This window comes from Adelges cooleyi, unplaced genomic scaffold (genome assembly GCF_023614345.1).
Source record: "Adelges cooleyi isolate 19-005CV unplaced genomic scaffold, UGA_ACOO_1.1 ACOO_flye_CR_arks_rails_tigmint_CR_PRNA_108, whole genome shotgun sequence".
Classification (NCBI taxonomy): Eukaryota; Metazoa; Arthropoda; class Insecta; order Hemiptera; family Adelgidae; genus Adelges; species Adelges cooleyi.
In genome coordinates, this window is record NW_026095761.1 from 7,583,762 (window position 1) to 7,599,589 (window position 15,828).

The 15,828-nt window shown below is 31.1% G+C and overlaps 1 protein-coding gene across 1 annotated transcript in view; it reads right to left on the reverse strand.

Moving 5' to 3' along the window:
* Positions 1-628: 628 nt before the first annotated feature.
* Positions 629-15,828, reverse strand: part of LOC126847555 (ly6/PLAUR domain-containing protein 6B-like) — a 32,187-nt gene continuing 16,987 nt past the window's right edge. The window contains exons 2-5 of the mRNA XM_050587876.1: positions 6,496-6,644; positions 4,483-4,566; positions 4,296-4,426; positions 629-2,535 (exon numbers count right to left, since the gene is read on the reverse strand). Of these exons, the coding sequence (XP_050443833.1) occupies positions 2,329-2,535; positions 4,296-4,426; positions 4,483-4,566; positions 6,496-6,619 (546 nt within the window). The 5' untranslated portion in view covers positions 6,620-6,644 and the 3' untranslated portion in view covers positions 629-2,328. The remainder of the gene's footprint in view (positions 2,536-4,295; positions 4,427-4,482; positions 4,567-6,495; positions 6,645-15,828) is intronic.

Sequence of the window (15,828 nt, forward strand, 5' to 3'; positions counted from 1 at the left end):
TATTCAAATAATCTTGTTTCAATACTTACCTACTTTTGATAATATAGAACAAAATGTTTTACAGTAGTAAGATATTGTTTTTATACACTTTTTATAATATCTAAGAGGCTCATATTAGGTTTATGGTTATTGATTGGGTAATTAGAGGTACTTGTATTAAATGAAAGGTTCTTACTTTAAACTTGTACAATTTGCAGGCAGGGCACAACTATTGTATTATTTTTCTTCCAAACTGCGGATGACAGGTTCTCCGTAGTGTTTATTTATTGAAACATTTTAAGATATTTTTTTATATTTCTTATAATATTCACGCCCATGTCTTTAATGTTGGCAACTCGACGAAGGAAAAAAAGGCTCGGTTAGGTATTCATGTACAAGTAAATTGTCTGCTGTGTATACATATAAATATATAATACTATTAGTCCATTTTGTGGTGTAGGTATGTTATAGTGTATTGATGAGATCAGAAAATAATTATTTTAAGACCGTTCAAGCAGCCGGATAATATTTCCTGCTACAAAATTATAATATATTTTCTTTCGTCTATAATATAAAACAAAAATTGTAATAAACTAAAGAAACGATGATAATTTATTGTAGCATTTATTTCATATATATATATATATATTTATTTATTTATTTAATATACATACAAGACGACGAGAACCTTATACAAATATCTAAGTTTAAACCTAAAAACCAACATAAATTATCCCAATAATTGCAAACATCATAATTTTATTGGGGGATTAATTTACATAACATTATTAAGTATATAATCCAACACAAAGTAATGAGGAGGGCAAAGTCGGTGGCTAAGTGGGTAAGGTATAATGTCATTGTCACGGTACTCTATAATATCTTATGATAATAATATTAGCCAATAATACATAACATTTATATAATATTTAATACCTATACAACCATTTGACATAAACAAACACTTGACGGGCCAAGCAACATAAAACAAAAACAAAATATGGGCTCTCACTGAGTAAAAAAAAAAAAAGTTCAACAATTATTGTTTTTATTTTAGAAAAAAACTAATATTCAGTCGACTTGCGAGTACTGGACTTTTCTAAAATGTATTGCCATCACGGTGGTATCGATTAGTCAGGGTCTTTAGGGATTACAAGAGACCCTACGGGTTGGTTGTCCAAATACCTCCATTTGTTTATTCACAGCTGGCATATCACAAAGTAAGCTGGTCAATTATTTTCCCGATGACAATATAATGATTATGTTCGATTTTTCAAAGCATAATAATAATTGTGGCTTTTTTATTTTTTTTCTACCGATATCTCAAGACAATTATTGTCTTACAACAAATTGTATTGCTATTATAAAAATTAGTGCCGGGTTGCACCAAATACATATAACAGAGATAAACTCGTTTAACTGGGGTTAAAATAAATTCTGTTGCATAAACCATGTTTTAAATTTTATCTGTTGTTAAAAATGTACTTTATCACGAGTTAAATTACAGGGTCATTTATCGCTGTGTAAAAATTTATGTATATTCAAATTTTGTTATCAATGTTTTGCGTTAAAGTGGTGATAATGGAAATGTGCGTTATCAGTTTATCATTGATTAGACCCTGTATGGACTATGGTAATAATACATCTACTGCTGATACCATTTATTCGATAACCAGTATACTGGTAATAACCTGAATATAAAACAACGTTTTAGCGACACTCGTAAATTTAACACATGTTAATTTAACAAAAGTTAGTTTATTACGGTGGTAAATAATTTACCAATAGATAACGACAAGTTTGATGCAACTGGGCATTAGTATATAACTTATAAGTCGTTATAATTGACAATTAACAAATGTACCTACACTATCCGTGTTTTACTAAAACAAACAAAAAGTCGTTTAATAAAAAAAAAAAAAATACTTAACCCGTCTTCAAAATAGTTAACAAATAACATATTTAAAATAATTATTCATAATGTAGTATAATGTGTTGGTGTGATCTGAACGGTCGTTGTTATTAAAATGTTTTATTTTTTACTTGATTACACACAACACATTAGGTTATCGTTTTAAATGTTATAAATAATCTACAATATATTATATACTATTTTCTTAGACATAAGACTTACTGAACTAGACATAATAATTTAATTAACGCTTACACAATAATCAATATAAATTTCAACGTAAAATATTAATAAAGAGTTACATTACAATTACCTATACTCGAGTACTTTTGTATATAATATAATATATGTGTGTGAATGCGTGTGTGTGTGTATGTATATTATAATAATAATAATATTTAAGTAGGTAGGTACCTTAAATGTAACACATGTGTGGATTAACATCGCAGTGCGGTCAATAGGAGCAATAGTATTATGTAAGATGCAAACGTCAACGTGGAGTACGATGCTTTGGTGGCCGCAGACTTAGTTTTTGGGCCATTTTGGGCCATGTGCGCTTTGCGGGTTATCGTCACAACGGCATTTGTCTGATTAGTGGGCACAGTCGTGTTGCAGTACATTCCGTCACAACAAGACACGCAAACCTGCATAACAGTATCCACTAGGTAAATGACTTTAAAAAGATTCAATTAGACACAAAAAAAAAAGGAGAAAAAACTTAACAATTCGACCCCAAGCAAAACGAAAAAAAATCAAATTATAAATTCAATACCACCATTTAAATACGTCCCACTCAAAGTGTTGTTTATTATCAAGTACACGGTTTACACTTGACAATAGTTAAACGCGATCAAATACACTCTTAACACAATGTTAGTTAACAATTCGTTTAAAATTAACAACTGGTTAAATTAAAGTTATATTACATTTTCATCATAACAATATTGTTATTAAATTCTATTTGGGTCGCTAATAAAATGTTAGTTGGGTTACCAAAGCGGTTATCTTGATTCCAACGTTCTCATTGGTTATCACGAAACGTGATAAGTGATAATATTAAAAACCCAATTAGTAATGTAATAATTCGATTTATGCCAACTTTAACATGCCAATTAACTTTTTAACAATCTCAGATTTTGGCTGATTAACTTAACAAACGTTTTAACAACGTGCTAACAAATCTCGATGAAAACCAATTTTCACTAACTATCGAATTGTTAAACATAATTAACAATAAGTTAAATCCTTCGCAAATGTTGGTGAAATCGGCTGATTGTATTTTTACAAGTTTTGTACCGGAAAAATGTTTTAAAAACATACCAAAATACATTTCATAATCATAATATATTTGCCAAACATGTTATGATTATTACATTAACTGGATTACCTAAAAAATAAACAACAGTTATTGATTACTCTCAATTAAATATCCGATTTTTAACAAGGGTAAGTTTCATATTTCCTTGTTAGTCTTGAGTGTAAAATTTAAAATTTTAACCGACCCCCGATTTAATTATCTAGTCTACTTTGATACGATTTAAACAACTGTAAAAGTGCATAACATTCAATTATTCTACTTACAATATTAATTTTAATAGTCTAAGCGCGATTTTCAAAACAAATAGGTATTTGTAGTTTCATGAAGAATCAATAAACAAACATCCACAGAAATATTTAAACATTTAACCGACGTTAAGTGAAGAACCATGTTCACAGAACCGCTTCGAAATGGACTGTCGAGTAAATATAAATGGTCTACATTTTTCAACGGTTAATTGCTGAAATGTCAAACTCACTGAAAGTTGCCAGAAGATAGAGGTATATGCTAGTTTTTGGCAAGGCATATATTGTGATTTATTAGGGACAAAACTGATCAGATTATACCATTTAAAAACGCTATCGCTTTGCTGGCAAATAATCAAGACATATCACTTAAGAGGCTCTTATGTTCACAGACACGAGCATTTTTACCAGGATAAAATATGTATATACCATTTTATTTAGCTAAGTATTAAAAAAACCTCTACATTTGTTTTTAATATTTAATAGTATTAGCCTTGGCCAAGTTAAGGGTTAAATTTACCATTTTACAAGTAAATAAGTTACTATTAAAGTCAATAGTAAATGCGTATGACATCTGTTACCGAGTTATAAAAGCTAATCAAACAAGAATTTGGAAAAACATTGAGTTTCTTTGTCCAATAAGTGTGTATAGTTTTTGTCATACATAAGTCATAACAGGCTAGACTATTTGAAGCGATAGAAAACATGGCTACATCCAACAGCTGTTATCGAGTTAATATTTTAATCCAAGACAATTTTATTACACTCTAGAGCTTCTACTAATTATCACCACGCTGTCATTATAAAACAATTATACAGTATAATGTAAGATTATTTTTACTGTTTGTGTGTCAATGCGAAGACACCCCACTGTAGATGGATGGCATTCGGATCGGTTGGCGCATTTCTTGTTTACTATGACGCTTGATCCGGTCGAGTCCATTATGTGTAATGTTTGGCAGTAATCTAAGTCTAAAATATACAAATAAGCACAGAATTTATCATAAAAAATGTGTTAGTAATCTTACCTCGAGCACAAGGTCTGTCTATTGCGTATTGGTTGCATGTTAAATTGTCCGACACGTTTATGCAAGTGTAACAAGTGAGATTCTCTGAAAACATAAATTTTTTTTTTTTTTAATTAAAAACCAAAAATTATTAATCAGCTTTGCTGGTAACTTGTTATAACTTAAATGATACTAAGCAAGTGCTAATAGATCAGTCAATAACCGTCTTGTGGTTTATGTTTAAGGGATTTTGTATATGTGCAAGTATTATAAGCTACAACCATATTGTAATATATTTTATTTAATGTCTGTAAGATGTTTCGTTTGGTTATTATATTATGCAAAACATACAAATTATTTACGCTTCTTATCTGTATAAAATTAAAGGACACAATTTTGAATTTTCCTTTGAATTGAACACTTGTTTTTCAGTAGAATCCATTTAAAACGGACTGCAATGTATTTGTGGTAGTAGACATTGCGTCACAAATTTAATTTACAAGCACACCCACGGTTCTCATATTGTACACATAATACACAAGCCCGTGGTTAATATTAAAATTTAAATGTGGCTACTTGATATTTAAATTGGGTGTAAGAAAGGAATTGAATATTTTCTGGTAGAATTAAAGGGGGAAAAAAAGAATCTCTACCTCCTTACGCTCATTTCTCTTAGCACTTTTAGAGTGGTTTTTATGGACGACTTGTTTATTTCTACAGATCACTTAAACTTTCTACCAGGTACATAGTGTACCGACATTAATATTGTCGACGGTTTGTTTATCCACTCTGATTTGTATTATGTACAGAACATTGCAGTATTTCAACTATCCAACATTAAATAGAGTTGTGAATTGTGATATTAAAAGCAGTAAGTTGAAGGTTTTTTTTTTGACAGAGAACCATTGTTAGCTACTATAAACAGGTTATGCCAAATTATTAAAAAAAAAGTAATAACTAAATATTATGTGTTGTGTATAATAACAATTTGTAGTAATTAAAAGTAAATAATCAGTAAAGTTGTAATAAAGCACAAGCCGTTTGCCGTTTAGTTTAAAATGTTAAAGAAAATGGTTTATAAACATTGATTTTTTCTTATATTTATTTAATAAAATACAAATTTGATTTCATCTTTCATTAAATACAAATACTAAACAATAGAAGTTGTTACAGTTTTTTTTATATATTAATTGTGTAATAACTTTTAGTATTTCTATTAGTTTAAAATGTTCAATACACAATTTTTATACTTAACAATATTGTCACAGTCTTACGTTGTCAGACGCAATCAACAACACGTGTTTGGTATTTAACCGTCAAATCTTATTTCATTTTAAACGAAAAATCGTATTTCTAATAGGATGAGAACGACGATGTGAGATGTTGTTAAAGTTGTAATTGTCTTTAGAATTTTTGTCAATGCACAAAATTAAAGTAATATAACACTATGTGGAAATTATGAATTATAATATAGTTTTAAATCATGTTTTTAAACTATTAAACAATAATATTGAGTCAAGGCATCAATTTTAGTAAAATTTGTAATTTTTATACTTTTTTTTTTACACACACTCGAAGTAACAAAATTTTACATTTTTATAATATCGAGTTACAAGTAAGTATAACGCGTGTACGCTTATAAAGAATAATTAATTTAAACTTTATGCCAAACTTTGTATACTATGCAGATTTTATACAAGCTTGTACACAAGACAACTACAAGTTCGACTTTCGTTAACAACATGAGTGTAGATAATTATTATTATTATTATTTATGTACTATAATTATAAGTTATAAACAATATATATATAGTGTTAGTATTAATATCGTTATTAATTACATATACATTGTATATTATGTTAAAAAAAAAGTATATAATAATTGAAAAAGTATAGAATACCTCAACATAAGTCATATGTGCATGTACATGATTTAGAAAAAATGCTATTTTTTAAAGATAATTTTTTAGTCCTGATAAGACAATTTTAAAATTAAATAGGTTATTTAATATACTCAACAAATAAGTGAATTACCTTCGGTCATATTTGGTTTTGCACTTTCAGGCAGCCCGGAATTTGAATTCAGTGGTCTGGCCAAACAACCGGATAATAAGGCCCATCTAAGTAGTGATACTATCCACGGGCAACCATGAGGCATACCTTAGTATGACCCCGAACATTACCTGAAACAATAATTATTACACGGTATGCATAAGATGTAGAACACTTTTTATTTTACGTACATGACAATATGTTTTTCAAAGGTTTAGAAGTTTTGAATCTTAAACGTACCATGTTGTAATGATGTATCCTATTAAAATTACAACTGTAATAATTGCTTGTCAAGTTTTGTGACAGTTTTTTAATAATAAAATTGATTTAGATAAAATAATAATAGACACAGTAAGAGTGTGTATGCATCAAGCCTGAAGTCGCAGCATTAAGCCTTTCTTTAGTATTTAGCTTATTTCTTAAGTATTGAATAGAACAGTGAACTTGCAAGTTACAAAATTTTGTATTATTATCAGAATATTGGTGTCTGCAGATTATACTATATCCGGTTCCACAGTGATCTTATTTTTCATATTTTTTACTTAAATCTCGTTTCCTTGTTGCTAATTAAACTTACCAAAACCAAATTTTGCACTGTTTGTTCGGTTGTATATTAAGGAAATTGTTTTAACGCAAAACATCATTATTCTTTTTTTCTATTCTCCATAAATTCTGAAAACTCTATAGATTGTGTTTTTCTAATATCTGCAGGGTTAAAACACTATTTTTAGTTTTTAGACACTCACACAACTCCTATAATATATTTGTTTAATTACAATTTACTTACCGCTTTTGTTATTTCTATATACAATTTTAGGTATTTAATTTCACATAATTACTATTTCAATATTAATTAAATACAGATTACAATACACTGATTGTGTATTAATTGGGTATCCTTCAATTCATTGCCGAGGTCAATACCACGTTCGTTTGGGTCTCGTCTTGTGATTGTCAAATTCCCATCACAAGGTCTTAGATTGTGTCAGGATAAACAGCTTTTGCTTTTTATGTAGACACACAGAGACAAGGGTCGTATACTTTTTGATAACGTGATGAAACAAATAACGGTTTTTTTTTACGACAGTCGCAAAGCATCAGGATTTATGTTATATTCTTATATATATATATATATATATATATAATATAAAATATATATATATATATATATATATTCTTTTTACAGAGAAACCGTAAACTGAAATAAAGCGGTTTTCAGTCTGTAGGCGTCGTTTACTTGGAAATAAGTTATGCGGAAGTTTAAAATGTAATTATTAGAACCCATAAATTTATCTTGAACGTTGTATATTTTTATTTATACCAACTCTTTTTGAAATGTGGCCAAAGTCACGGGCTCTTCGAATCTACTGTCACGTTTAATGTGTTTTCCTTTACTCTCTATAGACATTACTGGTTCGCCGAAATTATCTAGCTTGAGATGAGACAGCTATTGTCCGTGTATTTCACAAAATATGGAAAATACTCCTATCCAGTATCCTCCCAAGTTTGCCATAATTATTTATCTATTTGTACAGCGCTATAACAATATACGATGACTTTAGAGAGACAAAAGTGACACAAGGAATATTATAAATATCTTCAATCGAATGCTGTCTATACTATAATAATGAACACACAAGTGACGCTTGTCATGTACACAACTAGGACAAGTATAATAGCAACTTGTATATTCAATATAATAGTTTATTAAATATAACATGCTATTGTATGCTTGCCCTAGTTTCCAAAGAAATATTTTCATACCCTTAACATGTGCAGCAATTTTAAAACGGGAATAAAGCTGAATGTAAGCATCATAAGAAAACAACAGGAAAAAATATATTGTTTCAATATTGCAAAAATGATTTGTATTAGTTGTAAAATTAGTATTATTATCGTCGAGATATTTTTACATAATGTTTTTGATAGAAAATACAAATGTTTTAATAATATTTCCCAACTATTGTAAGTCTAAAAATGTTCCATACATCAAAAACATTACTTTGCTTACATTATTTTTCACCAATTAACTTGAAGACAATTTTTATTTTCTAAAAATTACCTTTATAAATTTTTTTGAAAATAAACAACACATACAGCCTGTTTCACCGACTGCTATTATTAAATACACTCTTAAAATAATGTTAGTTAACCGTTCATTTAAATTTAACATCTGGTTAAATTAAATATAAGTTTCACCACGACATTATAATTATTAAATTCTATTTGCTAAGTTAACAAACTGTTAGTTGGGTTACCAAAGCGGTTACCTTGATTCCAACGTTCTCATTGGTTATCACGAAATGTGATAACTGATAAGTGATAATATTATAGTTTTATATTTAAAATGTCAATTACTAATGAATAATTCGTGGCTTTAATATATTTTTATTTGCGTTAAGTGTTAACTTTGAGGAAAGCAAAATGAAAAAAATAAATACCGACTTGACGTTTTGTTGTACGTGTTAAACCGAAAATAATCGTCGCGGGGTCGTGCGGTTGTCCTGAGAGTTTTTGCAACGACACTGCGGTGGCAGCAGGACAGGTAAACCAACTTCTCGGTAACTCATTAATACACGGAGGTGTACAAGGGACAGGCTAAGGGTTAAAATTTCGGTGACAGTTTGGCAACAGTTCCTTGCAACAACAATACGCCTACTTTGCTCTCGGTTGTATTATATTATTACTGTTGCTATTGGTACTTTAGCCGTGTGCGGTGTAACTTTTGACCAGCCACACGGTTAGACGTAAGAATAGAGATATAGGAAAACGAGCCCGTTTATAAGAAGAAACCAAAACAAACACGCATACCGAACAATAGCGTTTTAGTGGGTCACAAGTGGAAATAGGGCGGGAGGTGCGAAGGGGAAGGGACTTGCCCGGCCATTGTGTATATCCGATTATAACATTAATAATGTTGTGCCGCAGTGTGGTGTTTTTACTATGCACACGTTCACCGTGGAACATCCCAAGTATAATAATGAAAACATACGACAGGAGTGCTGTGTGCTTCTCTCCGCCCCACTCCTCTTATCGCGGAGACTTCCACACAACGACACCACTTTAACTTAACAGCCGCGCCGCCAAGACTTTACAACTATAACGACCCATTTGGCTAGAACTTATATTGTACTTAAGCCAGAATAAGTGGCGCCCCGAAAACTGCACAGGTACCCTCTACAGTCTACTACTACTATGGTCACGTCTCATCGCTATATCAAAACACAGTTCTTACACGGTTTCTCACCTAATTAGACTTAATCGGACATGAAAATTAAAATACTTATACCCGGTTGCACTAAACTTGTCGTTATCTATTGGTAAATTATTTACTACCGTACTAAACTACCTTTTGTTAAATTGGCATGTGTTGAATTTACGAGTGTTGTTGCTAAAACGTTGTTTTATATTCAGGTTATTACCAGTATACTGGTTATCGAATAATCTGGTTATCATCAGTACCAGAGTTAATACTATTATCATACAGGGTCTAATCAATGATAAACTGATAACGCACATTTCCATTATCACCACTTTAACGCAAAACATTGATAACAAAATTTGAATATACATAAATTTTTACACAGCGATAAATGACGCTCGAATTTAACTCGTGATAAAGTACATTTTTAACAACAGATCAAGTTTAAAACATGGTTTATGCAACAAAATTAATTTTAACTCCAGTTAAACGAGTTTGTCTCTGTGTAAATATTTGGTGTAACCCGGCATAAATAAAGCTTCGAAATCACATTTTGTCGTTATATGAGAGCTTTTCAAAACAAACCATAACCATAGGGAATCGATTTAAAAAAAAAAAAAACAATTTGATTTGATTATAGTAAACATTTGAAACGTGTAATTTGTTTGTATACTGGATTTCGCTTGAGATATTATTCTTGAAGTACCGACTCGCCGCTTTGTTCCTCTGTTCCATTTGGAATGTCCGCAATTTTGACTTTATCTGGGTGGACCATTTTTGTATATAATTTACTTTATCAGTTTGCTCGATCCACACAATCGCAAATCTGGACAGTAAAAGAGGCTTTCGACAACAGCTATTGCCGGGCATTTTAATGGTTTTAATACAGTCCTATTGCAGCTTTTATACTACAACTACTAGTCTGTACGGTTCAGTACAGCCTTAAAGTATTATTCGAAAACATTAAACTCAAATGCCACTTGTACGAGATTGGACAAAGATAAATCTGTAATTTGTTTATAAAAAAAAAAACATATTTTTTTAAAATGTTCTTTCAACAATAGTATAATATGTTATCGTTAAAATCAGATTATTTTTTTTGTGCAACACAATGTAATGCGAGTAGGTAATATAATACATTTTAAGGCTCTATTTTTGGATAAATTAGCTCCAAAAAATAAAAAAAGGGCAATCATTTAAATCGAAGGTAAAACAATGGGTAATTGTTGTTAGGCTATGGGACGGCGGCAGTTTGCCAGATTTTGACCTCGTTTATGCGGGATGCGACGCCCTATATGTGTTGTCGGAATCAATATAAATGGGATTTAAGTCTGGTATGGCCCATGGCAGTATTCGAAATTTTTAGCCGTATCAAACTTTGTACACATATTATACATACAACACAATATATACTGTCTAAATATTTGGTTAACCCAACGGTATCGACGGTTTGTTTGTGCATTGACAAAAAAACATTTACCGAATCCTTATGTAATAACTTCCGGTCGTGGAAAAAAAAAATCTATAAAACAAGAAGTTGTACGTTTATGAGTGATGGAATTTAATTTATAAAATGCCGACCCCGTTGAAATGTAAAAACATTCTTGGTTATATTTAAGAAATTATCGATTAGAGTGAAGTGCGTTTGAACCTAAACATCATACCGTACTTGTAGTAATACGGTTATGGGTGTAATGATATTACTTATATTATGTCAGTTACAATCGACCTGTCAGGGTTGTGTCGGAGACAAGAACTTGGCAACTATATAGAGTATTAATTAAATTCCCTTTTTGCACACAAAGGAGGTGCGCAATGCAGCATATGAACCGTTGTAATTTGTAGGCAAAGGATGTGCAGGCATTGTTTCGTTTAAAAGGTCTCCTCCTATTATTCTGTCGGCAAAGCACAATGGAAACCGTCAAAATTAGACCACATGTTGCACACACGAGAGGTGATCGACTTGTTGACGGTCCTCCGGGCGAATAATCGTGTCTTAATGCTATTCGACTTATAAATTATAGGCTTACTTCACCACATAATGAGCATATACACGGATCCAACTTACAAAAGAGCACACACACACACACGGATGGGACTTTATCATTCCACAGACAAGACACGATATCATGCATGCACGCAGGTGTTTCTTCAAGTGTTTGGCTTTGAAACTTCTTCTTCAAGCACTTACTACATGGAAACTATTCGATGCCTTTTACCGGCACGTACTCGTCGCTAACTTTGAGTATTGTTCGATCACGTCGCCGTGCAAACAAGTTTTCAGACTTCTCCAGACTTCGAGAACCAATTATCCCTGTTCGACGTGCACTTCACCATTTAAACAGTACATTATCCCCATTGACGTTTAAACGTTTCGCAATGAGATACATTTTCTATACTGGCCGTTTTAACAATATAGCTTTTACAATGTGTACACACTTTTGAGATTAAAAGAAAATACTTAAAATTTGACATTTCCAATATTGGGGTTTAGCTAATTTTGTAGCACATTCGAAATCAATATATATATATTTTTTACCAACCAAGTATGTATACCTCACCACACGTGGGCTGTGTGTGTTTGATTTTAACAGTTTTTTTTTTTGACAGTTTTCCCTTTATAAACGTGCAATGGTCTAAAAGCTTTTCACACAAGAAAGGGAAACGGTATGGGTACATCTTTCAAGAGATCAAATAAACATTTTTTTGTTTTTTGAATCTTCATAGTTTACCGACACTAGTACGGTTTTCGCATTGACAGCACACCGTGTACGTTTATGTTAAATATGTATTATGTGTGTACAGACATTTTGCACACCACCTACTGCACACAAAGCCTATTGGGAACCGAGAGAGGCACGTACTACCCACTTGAACGCTTGCCGGGGTTACCGTGTGTGAGATTTCGATAGACTAACATAGGGGAACTGCAACATCTGTGAAAATACATAAACGTTGTTATTATTTCTCATATCCGCTGATATTGCACGGTAGACAACAGCTATTCCGTCTTACCCGACCGGATGCCGGAACACCCCTTCGGAAATTGGAGATATCTTCAGAGATATATCCGTTCTGTGTTGGTTGTGATTTTTGATCAGAAAGTGATTTCCAAAAAAACCACCACGCTCTAAACGTATCTTACTATGTTTAAATTCGTTTACCGTTATACAGTGTGATCAACTTGTCGCGAACCACTCAATATCGCACTGGGTTTAATTAATAATTGAATTTTTTTTTTTTCATAGAGTTTTTTTGTATAATGTGATCTCTGTTTTCCAAAATATTTTTTGGTTTTACCCATCTCCAAAATTAACTATTAAAATATTAACTTTTTGAACTCAATAAACGGTAACGTATATATTTTATTGTATAACTTATTATATATATATATATATATATATATATATATATATATATATATATTTGTAAATGTACAACTTTATCATTAAGAATATTTTACTAAACCAAACCAAACCAAACCTAACCAAACCTAACCAAATCTAACCAAATCTAACCAAATCTAACCAAGTCTAACCAAGTCTAACCAAACCTAACCAACCAAACCTGACCTAACCCTCATGTCCTAACTTTTAAACTCTTATAACTTCAAAAATAGTCACCCAAAACTGGCCAGTCAAAATGTTTAATACATTTTATTCTCAATTTAAAAAGTTAGTGAAATGTATGCGTTCTCAATATTATAGTTTGCTGTCCTTTTGATAAAAATATCACAAAAAAGCTTGTTCTTTGAACTCAAATTTTCTTTGTATAAGATAATTTTAAAAAAATACCGTTTTTTGATAGCATTACAGGAATCATGTGAGTACTTCCGTTGTGTATAGAAATTTGTTCCTGTAGGTTTCAGGACCTTTGACGATTTCAACTCCCTTATACGTATAGAAATTGTACGTTTACAAAGTGTAAACGCTAAAGAACATACGCTCTGTTACTTACTGTAATTTACTTTTTAAATGATTAAAACTACTATATAATATAGTATACTTATGCGGCGATCGTACGATTTGTTACAAGTATGTTAATGGTTATAACAATACCTATGTGTACATTCGTTAGGTACCTATATAATAATATACGGGTTTTCAATTTGCATATAAAGTTGTAAAGCAGCTTTTGCCAACGTTATTTTGTCACCGCACGTATCCCTTTTTCTATTATCCTGTCAAATGTATTTTGACGGTATGTATATTGTATTGCAAATATGAGGCTCCGTTGTACAATATATTATATTACCTGTCTTCATAATACAGCCTATACTTACGCATAACGTACTCACGCGGTTTATTCGAAAATAAACGACGATTGCTATCTCGCACAAAGCCATTTAAGCGGTGCACAGGCACACTGTCGATAATAATCTGATTTCATATATTATAATATTGTACCGCATTAGTCCATTCCCCACAACTGCTATCTCTCTCTATAATTATTTCCTTAGAATGGACACGAAATTTAATGTTATTATGTTTCCCAGCAATGTACCTTTTTCAAATTACACTTGTCTATATTAACTCATTAACGGATAAGTAATTCACTGCTCATAGAACGGGATAGGTATTAAGTTATTAAAATATTAGGTGGTATGAAATTGTCCGTCGTTAATTAGCAGAAAACAATGCAATACAAGAGAAATGTGGTAGCTAACTGCAAATTTGAATAAAATTCTATCTAATGTGTGCGCACATTCATCTCGAGGGGAAACGGTACTTATAAAACCTAACTAATAGTACCCTGGGAGAAAAAATATCATAAATTATGATATCATTTTTACTGGAACAGTGAACGGTTGTTGGATAATTTATTTCCATTCGCCAAAGTAATAAAGTGAAATGCTATTAGTACGATCACTTAGAAAGATTGGCGCATTTAAATATTTGCCATCTACTATTATATTTAAAGTACCCTTGGAGATTGGTTTATAAACGTTTAAAAGTGATAATTTATAAAGTAAGATTGCGAATAAAAAAAAATGGACAGAGAATCGTTGAAGAAATAAACATACTTTAATCAAGTGTCATTTAAGTGATTGCTTATTAACTTTTTAATTAAAATATATATTTTATCTGCTACTAGACCGACGTGAATAGTCAGCAACAGAGAGAATACCACACCCGTTTTTAAGGGGTTTTGTATAGAAATAAAATGTACTTTAAATTGTGACAATATATATATTTTTACACATTTTGACGTGTGCGCCATTTTGTAAGGGGATGATTAAATATATGAATTTTAAAATTGCACTGCTCACTCCGTGTAATAAAGTAAAGTCACCTGGTTACTAAGCAAGTGAGTTTGATGGGATATGTAGCTTGAAAGATTGCACGCAGTAAAAACTTAATGAAATTTGTACAAACCAATAAAGCTGCCAATACATAAGAATAGGTACAACATAAAAATATGGTAATACCAGGAGGATAAATCGGATGGTAAAATTTTCGTTTTACTTATGCATCAAAACGGATAGGTAATGTAATATTTTTACGACCAAATCAACTAGAACGCACAATAAACAACGGTGAACATAACTCTGTGAAAAATTATACCGGTGTATGCATATTGTATGGTTTCAATAAAATACCGTGCCGTTATGTTTTTATTTATGACTTACCTACCTATTCGGGATTTTGATAAATTTGAGTCTGTCAAGTTTGGGAAAATACAATATGTTGTATACATCATTCTGATATAGCAATACAAAAAAAAAACAAATAGAAATATTCACTACATAAAAACAATAGCTAATATGTCTAATGTAAAAACGTCCAACGCAGTTATAATTTTTTTGGGGGGGGGGGAGAGGGGAGGGTAAAATGCTTAAGCTGTACAATTGTTAGTTTATCGTCCATCGTAAATCAATTTTTATATGTGGTTCAGGAAAAATGTATATATATATATTTTTTCATTTTCTTGCAACCGTGTTTTGTATTATGCATTATCCATTCAAGCTGAAAGCGCATTAATAATAAGCCAAATTGGGCGATAGTATTTTTTCTAGTTTACATGTAATATTGACAATGTATCATTTATGAAAAGATGAGAAAAAGTTCCATAAAGTAGGTCAACGTCAAGTTGTAAGACATTAATAGAATTAA